At 63.3% G+C, this 18,147-nt stretch overlaps 1 protein-coding gene across 1 annotated transcript; it reads right to left on the reverse strand.

Moving 5' to 3' along the window:
• Positions 1–4,390: 4,390 nt before the first annotated feature.
• On the reverse strand, positions 4,391–16,031 carry DHH (desert hedgehog signaling molecule). Its single transcript, XM_074935056.1, has 3 exons — positions 15,723–16,031; positions 7,134–7,395; positions 4,391–5,161 (listed from the first exon to the last, which is right to left on the reverse strand). Exons 1-3 carry the CDS (start codon positions 16,029–16,031, stop codon positions 4,494–4,496), a joined length of 1,239 nt encoding a protein of 412 aa, XP_074791157.1. The 3' UTR covers positions 4,391–4,493.
• Between the last annotated feature and the right edge of the window lie 2,116 nt (positions 16,032–18,147).

Here is an 18,147-nt window from a genome sequence, read left to right on the forward strand (position 1 = left end):
CTCGTGGCCTCCTGGGCACCCTGACAGCAGGGTGGGGGTGGGGCCTGGAGGGGAGAATCCTGCCCCACCGTGCCGGGCCTGGCTCTGTGTGGGGATCCCAGCCACGGAGATTGAACCCGTCTTGCTTCTGCCCCCTTTGCCCAGGACAAAGGAGGGGCGAGGTCCCAGGGCCCTTCCTGGGCTCAGCTCCGGGCGCTGGCGGGCCAGGGCCATGCAGGGGCCCACTGCCTCCAGGTGCCGGCCAGTCTCCTGCACGGTTCTGCTGGGACACTAGGGGGCAGCCCACACCAGCTCAGCCATATCTGTGTCTCAAAACACCTGTACGCCCCCCCCCGCCCCCCCAGGGAACCGGGGGACAGATGGGAGCTGGCCAGAACCCAAACCTGGGAGATGCTGGGGGGAGAATGGACCCTTCCACCTCTGGGCCGCCTGTTCGAACCCAGCGCCTGGCCGTAGCGCTGGTGTGCGGCCGCTCACGCGGGAGATGAGTCTGGGGAGTTCTCAGCCCAGCTCCCACGGGGCAGCCCCGTCACAGAGACATGAAGGAAGGTCTGGGTTGTGCCAGGCTGACAGCATGGGGGCGGGGCTGAAATGGGCAGGCTGGGGTGGGGGGGTGATATGGGGAGGGATGAGATTGCAGCGGTGTAGGGGGCTTGGGCAGAACCAGGTGAATGGGGGGCGCTGGGAAAAGGGGAAGATGGGGCAGTGGGGGCAGGGGAGGTTCTGCCTGTCTTATCCCAATTCCTGCACAACTCAGCCTCCCCACCCTCCCCCCTTACCAGCCCTGCCCGTGTCCCAGGGGATGGCGCTGGGGACAGAGCCCGGAGGGGCTGCTCGCCAGAGGAGCCATTCCTCTCATGAGTAAGGCCTTGCTTGGTTTTGGCTGGGGCAGGGGTCGGACAGCAAATGGTGGGGAAGGGGGTTGATTATGCAAAGGTGCCCACAGTGATCATGGGGGGGGGGGTGTCCCAGTGTGTGTGGGGGGTGGGATCTGCTAATTCCTGCTGGGCTCCTGCCACCTGGGAGGGGTGTGGGTTGAGATTAGACCTGAATCTGGGTCAGTTCCCCCCCCAGTATTTTCCTGCATCACTTCCTTAAAGGGGCTCAGTGCAAAAGGTTCTGGTGTTTGGGGTTGGGGGGGGGCATTTCCCCTCTGCACACAGTCCCCGGCCCTCCAAATTCAACCCCCCAGGCAGCCCCCTTCTCTCTGGGCCTAGAATCCGCCCCCCCCCCCCCCGGCCTTGCTCCCAAGAGTCTCCACACTTCATTTTGGCTCAGAAGCCAAAAAGCTCTGGGCTTGGTCCTTTCCGGGTCTCCCAGCAGGAGTCACCCCCTTCCCCCTGCCGATGGGTTGTGCTGGGGGCTCAGGAGGGGGCTACAGCGCCCATCTCGCCCCAGTGCTGGGGGGGGTCAATGCAAGAGAGAAAAAGACCAGTGTTCTTGTGCCTGGGGCAGAATGGGAGCTGCTGGATGCCAGCTGGGGAGGGCTGGGGGAGGAGGAGCTGTTCCTCCAATGATGCCTCCTCCCCCCGCCAAAAGCAAGCTGGGAGGCAGGTCTGCTGGCAGCAGGTCCCTGGGGTGCTGAGCCATGTGATCGCCCCAGGAGAGGAGCCAGAAGGGAGCAGGCCCGTCCGGGGGGCCCAGCCTGCCTCCCTCTGAGCAAACATTGGCTGCTCTCACAGCCCCGCGCCCACTTGACCTTCGCTATGCAAACGTGAAGCAAGGAATGTGCAATGGGATTGGGGTGGCGCGGAGTCGGAGAGCGGGGCTGGGGGTGGCGATGTGGGGCCCAGCCACCCCATGGGAGACGTGGAGAAAGGGGCCTGCTGCTAAGCGTGGGGCATGTCCGGCCTGTGGCTAGGCACCTGGTGCTTCCCCTAAGCAGCACTGGGCGTGACCAAAGGTGGGATGGGAGACCTGGGGATGCAGGTGGTGTTAGTGCTGGGGGGGGGGGGTCACCTGTGCTGAGCCTCAGGGGCCAGGCACCAGGTGAGGCATGGAAAACCAAGGCCTGAGGTGCCCCTAGGGCTATCCCCAGCCATGGCGGGAGGGGGCAATCTGGGCAATTCCAGCCTCCCCCACCCCCCACCCCCCTGGGCTGGAGAGGAGAAAGAGGGACTAGCCATATGGAGGGGTCCAAGCAGCTGTGGGGGTAGGACACAGGTACAGCCCGTTAGCAGCCTCTCTCCAGCACCAGGCGACACAATCTCTTAATTAACAAAAATTAAATATTATTTTTTAAAATCCCAAACAGTTAAAACAGCTTTAACCCTCCCCTGCACCCTGCCACCCCCCGTGTGCAGCAGAGGTAGCCCGGGGAGAGAGGAACCGCGTATACCATTATATTACCCTTTCTAAATATAAAAATAAAACTCTTAAGCCAGGGGTGGGGGGCAAGGTTAGGGGGTTAGAGTGACAGGGCCCAGCAGTGCAGAGTTAACCGGTTACCAAGATACACGTCCCCCCACTCGCCTCCCCTGCATGAGACAGAGCGGGGGAGTAGTCCCCCCACCCCGATTAGCACTCCCCCCCCGAGTTCAGTGGAACGACTTGCCCCTGTACGCGGGTCCTGCCCCTGCTGCTGATTGGCCTTGCGGCTAGGAGAGAGAGTCCCATCCCCCGACCTGGCACTGCCCACACGGACCAGCACAAGTCAGCCTAGAACAGGCTGGCAAGGAAGCCGGGCGCTTACCCTTGCCAGGCAGGACACACAGACACGTGAGCGTCACTGTGCAGCCCTCACAGAGCCATGAAAAGAACCCAGGAGTCACGCACCCCCCCGCCCCAGTGTGAACGCTAGCCCGGACTCCCCTCCTGGAGCCCGCAATAAAAGCCAGGGGTCCTGATGCCCACCCCCCTCCTCCAGCCACTAGCCCACACTAGCACTTGGCTCCCACAGTTTCCAAGAGAGCATGGCCAGGGTCTGGCTTTTCAAGCCAATGAGTGACCCCCACACAAGGGAACCCCTCTGACTTCAAAGCTCAGGGGCCCTCTGCCACCCTATTCCTGCCCCAGTTGTGGGGCGGCTGGGCCAGAGAGCCTACCCGGAGCCCCGCCGGCCCCGGGGAGCTCATTCCCTCTGAGCCCTGCTGTGGAGGAATGCGGGGGAGGCCCACCCAGCCCAGAGCCCAGCAGAGCATGGCTTCCTGCGCGGCCGAGAACCACAGCTGGGCAGAGGGTCTTGGGGTGATGACGCAGCCTCGGAGCCTCCTGCGGGAGCGTGACTGTGTGCACGGCACCCCACCCTCCCCAGTGGGATCTGGGCTCAGGGGCCCTGCCTCCGTTCCTCCTTCCAAGGACCCCGAGGCAGCCACTGTGCAACCCCTCCCTTGCACGAACTCCTTGGCGGGGCACTAACTGGGCCCAGCGCCGCCACTCCCTCCTCCCGAGGGTGCAAAGGGGGCGGCCGTGCCAGCTGGCTGCTGGCGATGACCATTCCGAGGATCTCCCAGGCACTGTGGGGTAGCAGCAGAGTGGGCCGGGGCAGAATCCCTCGATGAACGCTTCGGGGGGACACGAGGAGGGTGGGCAGGTGGGTGCCGTGCCCAAGGAGAAGCGTGGGGTGGGGGTCATGCCAGGATGGGGGGGTGGCTGCAGGGTGAGGGCAGGGGGGCAGGGGCCTGGCAGGAGCATTAGTAACAGGAGGGAGGGATGGCCCAGGTCTGACCTGCTGCATTCGGTGGAATCACAGCTGGGGAGCGCAGCAGAGAACTCAGCCTGGGGCTGGCACATGCCCAAAGCCATGGGCTGGGCTGGGCCTGCAAACCCTCCGGGCCCGATTCTGCCCCTGGGTCAGCCCGCGTGGGCACCACCCCAAAACTGGCCTCGGGATTTCATCTCGAGCAGGGAAAGCAGCAAGCCAAGGCCCAGTCATGCTGGTTAAGTGAAGCAATAAACACAGGGACTGGGGAGAGGTGCCCCAACAGGAGTGTGGTTTGGGGCTCACCCACCCCCTCCGGACAGGGTCACCCCAGGAGTGCCACGAAGCCTGAACAGATACCGAGGGGCAGCGTCGGCTCCAGGCGGCAGGGGCCAGACGCCCTGCAGGGGCGTGGTTACGGAGCCAGTCACACCGGCCGGAGCACCAGCAGCAGGTGCCAGAGCGTGCACCCACCCACACGGGCTGGCCGTGAGACCCCCGCCCCCCCAGTCAGCGTGAACACCTCCTGGGACGCTGTAACAAGGAACCCAGTACCCCCTCGCCCCCCCAGTCAGCGTGGATACCTCCTGGGACGCTGTAACAAGGAACCCAGTACCCCCTCGCCCCCCCAGTCAGCGTGGACACCTCCTGGGACGCTGTAACAAGGAACCCAGTACCCCCTCGCTCCCCTGCTGGGGGCCCGGGTTCCCATCCCCTCCCCCTCCCTGCCCCCAAGGCTTGCAGGGATCCCAAGGCACTTGCAGGAAAGCTTGGAAGCCACTCGGGGCCCAGTGCCTCCTGCTTCCCGTTTGTTACATCAACTTTGCCCGAGTCACTGATTGTAACGCGGCCGCTAGGCCTGGAGGGAGTCCTGGCCCAGCACCCCCCACGCCAGCTGGTAGAGCAGCCGCGAGTACCAGTGCAGGCCCGTCTCCGGCGCACTGCAGTTCTTGCCCTCGCCACTCAGGGGCAGCAGTGAGAGGAGGCCGTGGAGGAGCCGGAGTGGGGCGAAGGCGCGGTGGGCCCAGTGGTGGTTCTCCAGGACGGCGTAGCAGGAGGCTAGCACCCCGTTGACCAGGAGGGTCCCATGTGACGTCAGTGGGGCGAACACCCCCATGCCCTCCTCCCGCGACACCCGCAGCACCCGGACCGGCTGCAGCCCGCGTCCGCCAGCGTGGTGGGCCAGCACCGAGTCACCCGCCCGCACCCGCCTGGCGAAGATGGGCACAAAGCTGGCCGTGCCGTTGGCCGGGGCCTGGGCAGCGAACACCAGGTGGGAGGGCGTGAGCAGCAGCCGGTGGGCAGGGCTCTCTGTCTCGATGGCCACGAAGGACACACGCCGGCGCAGGTCGCGGTCCAGGAAAAGCAGCACCTCAGTGGGGACCACCTGGCCGCTCCGGTCCACGGCCAGCACCCAGTCACCACGGCGCAGCTCCGACAGCCCCTTCCGCTCGCCGCTCCGCAGCGTCACCGTGGCGTGGCCCGGGAAGCAGCCGCCGGCCCGGCTGGCCAGGGAGTTCTCTGCGGGAAGACAGAGGGTCCTGTCAGCCCGGTGGCACAAGTGGGCCAGAAAACACCGCGATGGAGGCACGGAGCAGGCGGGCAGGCGTGGGGGATATTTGCACCCGCCTCACTCCCACGGTGCCAGCCCTCCCCCGAGCAGAGGTGGTGGACCAGGTGAAAACAGGGCTAGCACCTGGGCAGTTTAAATCCAGCACAAGGCCTGGCTCACACGCACTGGAGCTGAGAGACCAGTGCCCAGCACAGACAGACCCGGGCTTGTGAGGCCTGCCCGTGCCCACACCGAGGCGGAGCAGCTCCCGAGAAGCGCCGCACGCTCTCAGCCGCCAGCGAAGGCAGCGGGAGCCGTGGGCACCTCCCGTGTCTGGAGCCTCTTCGTTCTGCCGTCTGGCTTGGCCATGGTTCTAGGGAGGGGAAGAGCTCGCACCTGGCGGGCTCAACCCAGAAACAAACCATCAGGGCCCGGTGCTTGGGAAGGCCCCGTTTACCAGGGGACTTCAAGAGGGATCCCGAGAGACAGCGTCTTCTCCCCTCCCGTCTGAAAGTGCTACGGCCTGGTGAGGAACCCTAGCGACGTATCCACCTCCCCCAGCTCTGTCACTGGGAGGTTAAACCCAATGGGCCTGATTGTGCTGCCCCTTGGGGGTGTTGGCCACACCAGTGCACACCCCTCCCCTGTGAGCTGCTGCTCCTTCACCCCCACTTTGCATCAGCAGAGCCAACAATGCAAGGTGCGGAGAATCAGGCCCCAAACCACAGCCCCTGGTGACGCAGGCCCTGCGGGATTTTGTCTGCTGCCTGCAGGGAGCACAAGTGAACTGGACAGTGAGTGTGGAAAGATACCGTAGATCTGACAAAGAGAGGGGCGGTTTGAACTGCGCTTCGACGTGAAGCAAACTCAAACTAGCTCTCAAGAGACACGGCCTGTGTTTACACCAACAGGCACGACACAGCACACAGAGTCTCTCTGCGCAGGTCACTAACCACACAGGAAATCATTCACACTCAAACTGCGTCTTCGAATCCTGAGGACTCTCCAGCGCTGGCATGCTTTGTTTTACTGCTCACCCCGGGCTGGCTCGGGGACAAGGACTAGCCTGGCCAGGTTCACTTATTGTTTCTTCTCAGTTTGGCTTGTGCACCAGTGCACGCCCGGGGCTTTCTGGGGCTGCTGGAAGGGGTGTGGGAGGGAAGATGGGATTTTTAACAAAATATTCTTAGCGAGTATTACTAATTCTTTAGTTAGTAATTAGCAGTTAGTTAGTATTACTACAATAATTACTAACTAAGAACCCTCTCTGCACTGCATTTCTTTACAAAAACCATAAGAACGATTCTCTTCATGTTAGATTTTTGTGAAATCCTTAATGCTAACGGGGTGAGTAAGGAATTCTGCTGCTACCATTATGGCAGTGCCGAGAAGCACCCCAAAAATCGGGGCCCCGCTGTGCCAGGAGCTGCACAGCACTACCGTGAGAGGCGGGGCTTGCCCCAAAGAGCTGACAGTCTGTATAGGCAACAGGTGGGAGGGGAAGCTGAGGCATGGACCTGGGAAGAGACTCAACCAAGGTCACAAAGCAGGTCATTGGCAGAGATGGGACTAGAACCCAGGAGTCCACAGTCCCAGCCTAGTGCTCTGCCCACCAGGGGTATTGGGCGGGGGCATAAAAGGCAATTGAGAGGGTCGTGAGGTGTTGAAAATTTTATTTCAAATGAAGGCAAAGAAAATCTGTCCCCTCCCGCTCCCCACACACTCTCCAGCACTGCTCCCCACTCTCAGAACACCCCCCCCCGAGCAATCACACAGCTGAGCATCAGTGACACATTTTGTACTCTTCCACGTGAACAGAAGCAAACTTCTGAATTCAAAGAAGGAGTGGCCAACCTGAAGAAGTCAAGGAACACATGCCACCTGGCACGGTGGCAAAGCCAGGGTCTCTGTCCCCCACGTCATCACCCTGCTTCCTGTTACCTGCTTTCACCGACACATGGATGTGGGCCTTGGACTCATAGTAGACCCAGTCAAAGCCGGCCTCCACGGCAAGGCGCGCCAGCATGCCGTACTTCTCCCTGTCCCGGTCAGACGTGGTGATGTCCAGCGCCCGCCCCTCGTAGTGCAGCGAGTCGGGCAGGTGATGCCCATCTTCGTCCCAGCCTTCCGTCACCCGCAGCTTCACACCGGGCCACATGTTCATCACGGCGATGGCCAGCGCGTTCACACGGTCCTTGCAGCGCTGGCAAGGGAGAGCATGAACATAAGTACATAAGAACGGCCAGACTGGGTCAGACCATGGGTCCATCTAGCCCAGTATCCTGTCTGCCAACAGTGGCCAGTGCCAGGTGCCCCAGAGGGAATGAACAGAACAGGGAATCACCAGGTCATCCATCCCCTGTCACCCATTCCCAGCTCCTGGCAAACAGAGGCTAGGGACACCATCCCTGCCCATCCTGGCTAAAAGCCACTGATGGACCTATCCTCCATGAATTTATCTAGTTCTTTTTAGAACCCTGTTATAGTCTTGGCCTTCACCACATCCTCTGGCAAGGAGTTCCACAGGTTGACAGTGTGTTGTGTAAAAAAAATACTTCCTTTGGTTCGTTTTAAACCTGCTGCCTATTCATTTCATATGGTGGCCCCTAGTTCTTGTATTATGAGAAGGAGTAAATACCACTTATTTACTTTCTCCCCACCAGTCATGATTTTATAGACCTCTATCACATCCCCCCTTAGTCGTCTGTTTTCCAAGCTGAGAAGTCCCAGCCTTATTAATCTCTCCTCATACATTAACCCTTACTGCTCCGGAGGCGCGGGGGATGCAGTGGGGCAGACGGAAGGGAGCTGCATTACAAGAGGAGAATGCACAGCTTGCCGGGGGGCTGCAAGGAGAGGGGACCCTGACATCAGAGGAGGAACGGTCAGACAGTGGTTCTCAAACTTTTGTACTGGTGACCCCTTTCACATAGCTAGCCTCTGAGTGTGACCCCCCCCTTATAAATTAAAAACACTTTTTTATATTTTTAACACCATTATAAATGCTGGAGGCAAAGCAGGGTTTGGGGTGGAGGCTGACAGCTTGCGACCCCCCATGTAATAACCTCGCGATCCCCTGAGGGGTCCCGACCCCCAGTTTGAGATTTGTGCTAAGAGATTTGGACAGCCCTGCCCTGCCCTGGGGTGCTGCGGGGGGCACCCAGATGAAGGAGATGCTGCTGCAGGGGGCAGAGGCCAGGCCATTTTCACTGACAGGGACAGCGAGCAGGGGGAAGACAGGGGAGGGCAAAGGCAGCAGCATCCCCATGGTCCCACAGCTTTGCGGGTTCACAAGCCTAATTCCTTCTCCCGACTGGCGCACATACGCCCTGGAAAGCCAGGCAGTGCCACCAGGTGCGGGGGCAGGGTTTCAGAGGCATTTCAGCCGAGACGGGGGCACTGTCATGCCGGGCCCTGCACAGACACTGAGACCCACAGCGGCTCACCGGCGAGGGCCTGGTCTCCAGTAAGAAATGAAAGATGCGCTCAGCGCCAGGAGACCCGCCTGACTCCCCCGGCTTGGCAGACCAGGGTCGCCCGGAGCCAGCCTGGGCGAAGGGCACACCTGTCTCTGCAGCACAGCAAAGGCCTATGGACCAGGTGGACGCAGGTGGGCAGGGAATAAGCCCACAGAGGGGAAGGGACGTTGCCGTGGGGCAGCAGCACTGCCAGGGATAGAACCACCCGGCCAGTGCCCTACCCCCCGAGTCAGGCTGGCTCCCCGAGCTCCTGCGTGGGACAAAAGGCAGGGGGGGCTGTGGTGACCCCCCCACCCCAATTCTGAGCTCTCCAGTGAGACCGGGGGGGGGCCAGGGGGGCGTTTTTCCAGGCCCTGGCTTGTCGTCAGAAGCTGGCAACCTAATCCCCTGGGCAGGGACCCCGGCGGGCACAGACGCCGCACGGCCCCACAGAGCCATGCTGGGGATGGCGCCACCCGGGGACGGGACATGCCTGGGTCTGGCTGAAGAACCAAAGCTGAGGGGGTGGGGAGAGAGAATAAAGATTAAACTGGGTCTGTCTGCCCCCACCCGGCCCAAACCAGAGCTCACCAGCTCCCCACAGAAACACGCAGACCAGATCCTTAATGGGTGATTCATTAACTCGGGTCAGACCCAGAGGGAATGGCTAATCCGTGTTTCAGGAGCATCAGACTTGTTTGAGGTTGAGCCGGGCTGGGCAGGGGGCGGGCGGGAACCCAAACTCCTGGGTCCTATCCCTGGCTCTGGAATTGTCTCCCTCTGTGACCTTGTGCCAATCACTCCCCTTTTCGGGGGCCGTGGGGATAGCCATGCTTCCCCGCCTTTGCAAAGCAATGAAACTCTTGATTGAAAGGTGATAGATTCATCCATCCTGCTGCAGACCCATGTACACTTTGCCCTCAAACAGTTTCCAGGTTATTTATCTGTTATACCATTCCTCCCGCACAGAACTGCAGCCACCTCTGGGGCGAGGTGGAGCAACTCTGTATAACACCAACGCTGCAGAGCAGATTGTTTTAAAAACAGTGCATGAAAATCAGAATCCCGCCGAGTCTCTCCCGATGCGGGACTGCAACAACTGGCAACAAGAGGCAGAGCCTGAGATAAGCTCAGCAAGGAGAGGCAAAGAGAAAGGCTGGAGTGGCAGCAAACATCCAGAGTCTCAGCCCATACTGCCTCTTCTCTTCACCCCCAGCACTCCCCCAGATCTGTCCCCCCCAGGATCATTAACTATCTCCTGCAGCTTTCACTCCTGGCAGCCGCTTTCCTTCCTTCTTCCCTCCCTCCTCCTGGGCTCCTGCCACTGACCCCTTCAGCGCTGAGTGACCTGTGGCTGCAGCCCACCCCGGCTCAGGCCTAGGAAAAGTCGGGGGAAGTCCTGCAGCCGGATAGCAGAGCTGGGGCCTTGGGGGCAGGCAAGGTGGGCGGGGAGCAGTGAGGGGAAGGAACGAGAGAGGGACAGACGGAGAGATGGCGGGGGGGCATGGGTGGCATTTAAACCAACTGGAAAGGGAACAAAGTCAGATTGATGGCGTGCCGGGGAGGAGGGAAGGGCCGGAGCAGGAATGTGCCGCGCTTCTCTCCCCTCACAGCACAATAGCTGTTTTCCAGCCCGAGAATTACTTAACTCGGCGAGAATTTCAGATCCTCCGGTTCAACAGAGAAAGAACAGCAAAGTCATCAGCTTTGCCACAAAGGGCCCATTCAGCGGCCTTGCACCCCCCAGCCGGTGTCAGCAAGGGGGACAGCGCACCGTGGGAGGGGCAGCCACGGGACCCCACTCCCCGGCCAGTCTCCCTCTCTGCAGGACTGCAGCAGCCACTGACCAGGATTGGGGCCCTGCAAGGGTGGGGGCTGGAGCAGTGGACAGGAGAGGTTGGTGTGCTGGCCACCAGGGGGTGTCGGGCTGGAGGGAGAGCAGAATATCCCCTGGCGGGGAGGAGTGCTTGGGGGGGGGGGACCCTTTTAGCTTGACTCACCCTCCCAGCATGCACCTAGGCTGGGGATCCCCCTGCCCCAGAGCATGCACTTTCCATAGGGGTGAACAGAGTGGCTGGGGTACCCAGATCAGCCAAAGGATGGATGAACTCCCAGGCCCTGAACCCTAGTGGCCAGACACCCCATGAAAGTCAGGGTGCAGCAGCCAAATTTCAAGGTGGCTAATCCACTCAGCAGCACCACCGGCCACCACACTTACAGCTGGATAATATTCATCCTAAACAGCCGCCACACTCCACCCCAGAGGAGGCTGCATCTCAGTGCTGGGCAAGTGATCCCTTTTGCTGTGCGACTCTGGAACAGCTTCTGCGTTCTGCCCCAGAGGTGGCGGCATTTGAGTAGCATGGGCGATGGGGTCTCTGCCAGGGTGATCTGTCACATGGCTGCGGAGTGGGGATAGCTGCCTTTCAAGTCCTCCCACAGACCCCTGGGCTGCAGTTAGGGGTTGTTGAAAACTGGGTTCCTTCCATCCCCCTGAGATACCCCAATGCCCTGCCCCAGCAAGAATACGATGCCCTCTGGGTCCCTGCCCACAGCATGGCAGCCTCAGGGGGAAGCAGCCCAGAAGAAGGCAAGACAGGAGCAAGGGGAAATCGTACCAGCTGGGAAGCTCCGGCTGGGAGAGGAGGTTTATCACTAAACGAATAATCAAATAAAGAAAAAAGTAACCACTTCGCTATAGCCTTGACATTATTCTCATACCAGGAGGGCGAGACTGGTGCGGCGGGCAGGGCAGCCGGGAGCATGGGAAGGAGGGAGAGGGACAGGCAGTGAAAAGAGCGAGAGCGGGAGAACAAGGGAAGGGTGGATGGACAGAGAACGGAGACAGAGCCAAGCAGCCTGGACCAGGGGAGCCTGAGGCAGCCTCCTCCATCACCATGGCAACAGGATACGGGCATCCCCCTCGCTGCCCCAGCCTCCTAGGATGGGGAGACACAGAACTTCCCTCCTGCCAGCTCTCCCCGCCGGCCATTTGCCCCAGTGAGGGCATGGGACCCCCTGACCTTTGCTTTCTATTCCGAGTCCCCCCACGCCCCCGTGGCAGCCGGCCAAGCCCAGCTGCATGGCCATGGGAGCTCTGACCTGCAGAGGCAGCCACAGGTCACCAGCTGCCTGGCTCCGAGGGCCAGAGGCTGCCAGGACCACGGTCCTGGAGCAGCTGAATAGGGGCATTTTCAGGCACCTCTGAGGCAGGGACGGGGAAACCAAGAGAAGCAGCAAGTGCTGCCGGGGCAGGGGATTGACACCCCAACTGCAAAACCCCTCTGCGGGAGGAGTCTGGGCACTGCACAGACCCTGCCCAGCACAGCTCGCGCCCCAGTGACCTGCCAGTTCCCCCTCACCTGAGACTCTCCAAGCACAGTCCTGATGCCTCAGAGCAGCCCTGGGATATAGGTACCATTGTATCCCCACTTCAGAGCTGGGGAAACTGAGGCACAGAGCAGGGCAGGAACTAGCCAGTGAGTCCAGGCTGCAGGCAGGGATAGAAGCCAGCCATTATTAATGACCTGGAAGAGGAGCTGAGCAGGGGGTGAAGGAGGACACCACGTTGCTGAGGTTAGTGAAGACCGTGAGGAACTTGAGAGGGACCCTCAACCTGGGCCTGGCCCACAGGGGGTGGATCACTCGCTAATTCCCTGTTCCGTCCAGTCCCTCTGAAGCACCTGGCACCGGGGCTGATACGCTGAGGATCCCCAAAGTGCAAACCCCAAGGATGGAGCTGAATCGGTCAGGCGAGGAGCGGCTGTAGTGGACTAATGCGCCCAGGAAGAGGGACTTCGGGTTTTTCCAATTTTAGTGTCTATGGCTCTCCAGCCACTAGACCCCACCCCCTCCCACTGCTGCAAATGGAACCCAGGAGTCCCAGCTCCCATGGCAACCAGCACCGGACACATCCCATCAACCTCCCGCTCCCGGTTTGCTAAGGCTTGAATAGTCCAGCGTCCTGGTTCCTTCCTGGGAGGGAAGGGCCCACCCCAGAGTGTGGCCCCCTCACCGAACGCAGACTCCCCTCCTCACCCCAGTGCTGCAGCATGAGCGGCAGGAAACACCCACCCCGGCGCTCCAGGTTCCTGGCGCTCTCCATGCACCCCCACGCCCCATTGTCTCTCCTCCGGCACAGCCAGCTCATTCTCCTCCCAGAGCTGGCGCGCCCACCACCCTGTGCCATCCAGACCCAGTCTGGCTGCCAGCCTCCCCCCTCGCCCAGGCAACGGGCATCGGGTGACTCAGCAGGAGGAAATGAATCTGCGATGCAGTCAGCATGCCCACCCACGGACACACGAGAGGCAGAAATGTCACCGGCTCGCACAGCCCGGGAGCCACAGTTCCCCTGGCACCGCTGGGACCTGGCATTGGCCACCCTGGGGGCGGTTACATCAACTATCATGACTAAGGGGCATGGCACGACCATGTCCCCCTCTCTGGGGCACAGCCTGGCCCTGGGGCACCTCCTGCCCCCAGAAGGGCCTGCACCTCCCCCGCCAGGGTGCCCGGGGGGCTTCCCGCACAGCTGCAGCCCCTCCGTCGTATTACATTGCTCATTGCCAGGCCCCTGTCACTGCAATGGGGTCAGTCCCGGTGGGTGGGGCTGATGGAACAGCTAGCCAGTCCTGGCCCATCTACTTCTACGTGTTGCTAGCATCATGTTCACCCGTGGAACTCACTGCCCCAGGATTGTTCAGACGCAGAAAGCGCACTCAGCTGTGCTGGGATCTGAAACTCTGCTTTGTACATGTTTCAGCCCTGGAACCTTCAGCCCCCAGGCAGCCACTCCCTAGCTAACAGACCTGTTAGGGGCCCTGTTCCAGCCATGCAAGGGACTTATCTGCCCCCCGTTGCCGTAGTGTCCCAGCACCTCTCTAGTCACAACCCTCCTGGGGGGCTGGGCAGGGCCATTATCCCCATTGGTGCAGTGGAGAAACTGAGGCACAGAGAAGCCGCATGACTGGTTTGTGTTCATACAGTCTGTGGCAGAGCTGTGACCGGACCCCGGGTCTCCCAGGGCCAAGCCACTGGGCCAGCCGTCTCCTCGTAACCTGTGCAACAAACCAGAGCAACACAGAAGCCCCCAGTGAATGTCCCCAGGGCCGCCCGCGTCTCTGCCTGGAGAACACGTCCAGGGGAGGGGTGGAAATGGGGTCAGGTGCAGGATTCCCTGGGCCCTGTTGTTAAAGTGCATGCAACCCTGAACCCAGCTAGCAGGGGCCAGCAATAGCTTTCTTGCTCGCCAGGCCCCTGGCACCGCTTCGCCACCCCTGCTGAGCCATGGAGCCCTCCGCGGGGAGGTGAAATGGGATGGGACGTCCCTGCTCTCCCCCCGCCCAAGGAGCTGCCACCTCGGCCCGAGCTTCGCTGCCGAGACAGGGCGGTTCTTGCAGTGGGACTATTACTGCGTCCCAGTGGAGACAGGGCTCCGGCAGCTGGGCCCGTGCCATGGTGAGGCCAAATCGGTCGTGGGCAGGAGCCACGCCCCGGCCTGGCAACATGGGGGGAAGCTCCCTGGGCCCTGTCTCCACTGGGCTCTGACAGCGGGAGAGCAAGCACCCAGGGGTGACCCTGCTGGACTCCTCCCCCAGTCTGCTGGCAGCCCAGATGCTGCCGCTGAAGACAAAGTGACCAGGGTGCCAACCATCTCGGGGTCCGAGTCAGATGGGGACGCCAAGGACCAGGTCCCGAGCTCCTCTCCCAGTGTAAATCTGGACTGGCTTCAAGGGAGATATTCCAGATTTACATCGAACAACCTCTCCCCCATCCGCCCCACCTCCACATACCAGAGCCAGAACTAGTCCCCAGCTCCTCTGCACTAATCCAACCCCCATCTCACCAGCTGCAGCCCCCCCAGGCTCCCTCCAGCGCTGGGTCAGTCTCCCCAAAAGGTCTCACAAACCACTTCGTGTTCATTTTTCTCACTTCGTTTCGGCTCCAATGGGTCCCTGGGGAGCCTGGGGGGTCTGGGATCGAATCTCTGCACCCCACATAGACAGAGGGGTCTGCCCCTGTTTGCTCAGCCCTGCAGCAGGCCCTGGGTGAAGACCGGGCAAGGGCCACAGGGCACAGGGCTGGGAGCCACGATGCTTGTGTCTAGCACAGATGCCCCATATCACCTGGGCCCAGGGGCCTGCCTCAGTGTCCCTGTCGGTGAAATGGGGGAGTCTGTAGGAGCTAGGCTCTGAGGAGGTGGAAACGCTGAACTGGAGCCGGCCAGGTGCTTTCAGAGCCCGGGATGCTCCAAGGCATCAGGGTCCGAGGCGGCTCCCGGGGCTGGGGCAGGACAGAGCAGCGATTCCATCGGCCGCTATTCACCTGTCACAGAGAACGGCGGGAGGGGCCCCCAGCCCTTCGCCCCCCAACAGCTGGACCCTTCCCCGGAGCCTCCAGCGGTCCTTGCTGCTGAGGGGGTTCCCAGCCCTCCGAGTTGGGGCTGGAACACCCGGGGAGGGGGTGCAGAGTCCGGGGGTGCAGAGTCGGGGGGGGGGTGCAGAGTCGAGGGGTCGGGGGGGTGCAGAGCCAGGGGGTCGCAGAGTCGGGGGGCCGGCGGGGGGTGCAGAGTCGGGGGGTGCAAGGGACGGGGGCCGCCAGACCAGCTCCGCGCAGCCGCTGGGAGTTCTCAACCCAGCCAAATCCCGGAGCGAAGGGGCAGCAAATCGCCGGGGGGTTCAGGGAAGCCCGCTCCGGTCTGGGAACAAGCTGCAGGCGGGTCCAGGCCGGTCACCGCCGACTCGGGGGACGGACTGGGAACAGCCCCCCCCCCGGGAGGGGCGGGGCGGGGGTCCAGCCGCTCGGGATCCAGCTCCAAAGGTCTCGCTGCCGGGCAGCCCCCCGGAGAGCGACCCCGGTCTCCCAATTCGCTCCCCCTTGTACCTGGACGGCTCCGGCCCCTGGACTCGCCCTGCAAAGCACCCGGGCCCCGGGCACCAGCCGCGCCAGGGACAAGCCGCCAGGGGCCGGGTTAATGGGTAACGGGGAGCGGGGCAAAGCTCCCGGCTCAGCGAGGGCGGGACCAGCCCCCGCAGAGGGGCGCCCCCGGGGGCCAGGGCCGGGCGCCCCTTACCTGGCTCATGAGCCGGTCGGCCCCCGTGTTCTCCTCGTCCTTGAAGATGATGTCGGGGTTGTAGCTGGGCACCAGGTCCCCGAAGCGCTCGGCGCGGCGCCCCAGCCGGCCCTCGGCCCGCCCGCTCGCAGCCAGGCTCTGCTCGGGCACGCCGGGCACGAACTGCTTGTAGCGCAGTGGGACCAGGTGTCTCCGGGCCTGTCGCCTGCGCCCCGGCGGGCCCCGGCCCGGCCCGCAGCCCCGGCCCGGCGGCAGCAGGCAGCAGGCCAGGCAGAGCAGGCTGAGCGCCAGCGGGGCGTGCCAGGGCATCGCGGGGTCTGGCCGACGGCTCAGCTGCCTCCCGCGGCTCCGGGGTCCCGCATCGGGGCGGAGCCAGGTACCCCCGACAGCCCCGGGGCCCCCCCGGGCGCCGCCAGCCCGTAGCGCCCGGGGACCGCTCCTGGCACCGCTGCCCTAGGGCCCGGGGACCGCTCCTGGCACCGCTGCCCTAGGGCCCGGGGACCGCTCCTGGCACCGCTGCCCTAGGGCCCGGGGACCCCTCCTGGCACCGCTGCCCTAGGGCCCGGGGACCCCTCCTGGCACCGCTTCCCCTAGGGCCCGGGGACCTCTCCTGGCACCGCTCCCCTAGGGCCCGGGGACCGCTCCTGGCACCGCTGCCCTAGGGCCCGGGGACCGCTCCTGGCACCGCTGCCCTAGGGCCCGGGGACCTCTCCTGGCACCGCTGCCCTAGGGCCCGGGGACCCCTCCTGGCACCGCTTCCCCTAGGGCCCGGGGACCTCTCCTGGCACCGCTCCCCTAGGGCCCGGGGACCTCTCCTGGCACCGCTTCCCCTAGGGCCCGGGGACCCCTCCTGGCACTGCCATGCCCAGGTACCCTGGGTGCTCGGCTGCGCCCTCTGCTGCGGGGACCCTTGGGTGCCAGCCGCGCGCCCCGGGCAGCATCCCCCTGCTGCTGCCAGGCACTGGGCAGCCCCGCCGGGTCTTTCGCTGCTGCTGCCCCTGCCAGGCTCCCGGCTCCGCCTTTAAGAGTCCGTCACCCGGGAGCGGCGGCCACATCCCCCCGGTGCCGCCCCCGCGGAGCCCGGGCCAGCGGTCACTGGCGCGCCCTGCACCCAGCACCCAGCGCGCGTCCCCGCGTAACCTCTTCTTGTGCTCCCGCGCGTAACCCCTCTGGATCCTGCATGCGCGTCCTCGCGCACTACCGGCCTCGGTGCACCTGAGCGCGCTCCCGCCCTTTCACCTGCGGCGCGCCCCACCTGGCCCCAGCGGGAACGCGGCTCTGCCTTTCTCCGAAGCGCGCTCCTGACAGGTGTCCTTACCCCTGTCACAGTGCGGCCCAGCGCACCCCCATTGCCGGCCCCCCAAGCCCTCATCGCACCCCACTCCCTGCACCCCGGAGTCTTCCACCCCCCACTGCACCCTCCTCCCCTTCTCAGCACCCCAGCCCATGCCCCCCCTTCCCTCTTCCCACCCCAGTGCGTTTCCTTCTCCCCTTCTCGCTCCCCAGCTCCCCTTTGCACCTCGTCTCCTGCACCCCCTATCCTCCGGGGCACAGTCCGCAGCAGGCCCCTACGGGTCAGTGTAAACCCACCTCTGGTCTCCCAGGGGTTGCCTGCACCCAGGGAGGGGGAGCTCGGGTGCCCCCATTGCAGGAGATCTAGGCCCCCCCCCATCCCAGCCAGGAGAGTTAAAGAGCCTAATTCTCAGGGGGGAAAGTGGCCGCCCCAACTGATCTGGAGTCCCCCTCCCCCACAGGGCTATAGCCCCCCACGCCGGGGCCTGTCTCTCTCGTGGGGGGGGGGGGTGTCAAGTGAGAATTTAGCCTGGGAGCAGGGGGCCCTCAACCGCCGGCGCTCTCCTCTGGAGCCGCTGGCTCCGGCCACTGTTGGAGACCCGGGGAGATGGGCCCTGGTCCGAGCCAGCCTGGCCTGCCCCAGGGCGTGTCCCCCCGTCTCCCCCGCACCCCGACATCCAGCACCTGCCTCGCCCGGTAGGCGGTAGGCGTATTCCTGGCGGCGTCCTCACATGCCATCCGACGCAGTGGGGGTCCCCCCACGAAGGCTCACGCTCCAATACCCGTTAGTCTATCCGGTGCCACAGGCCTGGAACTCCTGGAGACCCCAGGACAACCCTGGAGGGTTGGCAACCCTGCTCGCCCAGGGGGTCCCTGCTGGAGTCGGCGGCCAGGCCCCAGGAGCGGGGGAGGTGCAGCTTCCAGGGTGGGGGCCCCAAAAATTCAGCAGCCACTTTTGAAAACTGCAGATCCCCCCCCCCCCCCGCGGGCGGGGGTCGGGGCGTGTCCTGCAGCAGCATTTCCGGCTCTGGCCAGCAGAGGGCAGGCTCCTCTCATCCTAATTTGCCTTTTGTTGCAGTTCAAAGGACCCAAAGTTGAATAAATTCACCACGAAAGGGGAAGAGCCCAGAGC

Source organism: Natator depressus, chromosome 20 (genome assembly GCF_965152275.1).
Source record: "Natator depressus isolate rNatDep1 chromosome 20, rNatDep2.hap1, whole genome shotgun sequence".
Classification (NCBI taxonomy): Eukaryota; Metazoa; Chordata; order Testudines; family Cheloniidae; genus Natator; species Natator depressus.

Coding starts and splice junctions, on each gene's coding strand:
- DHH (XM_074935056.1), bottom strand. CDS start 16,031: ATGCCCTGGCACGCCCCGCTGGCGCTCAGCCTGCTCTGCCTGGCCTGC. Junction 7,396..15,722: donor CCGACCGGCTCATGAGCCAG/GTAAGGGGCGCC, acceptor CTCCCTTGCCAG/CGCTGCAAGGACCGTGTGAA. Junction 5,162..7,133: donor CCATGTGTCGGTGAAAGCAG/GTAACAGGAAGC, acceptor GTCTTCCCGCAG/AGAACTCCCTGGCCAGCCGG.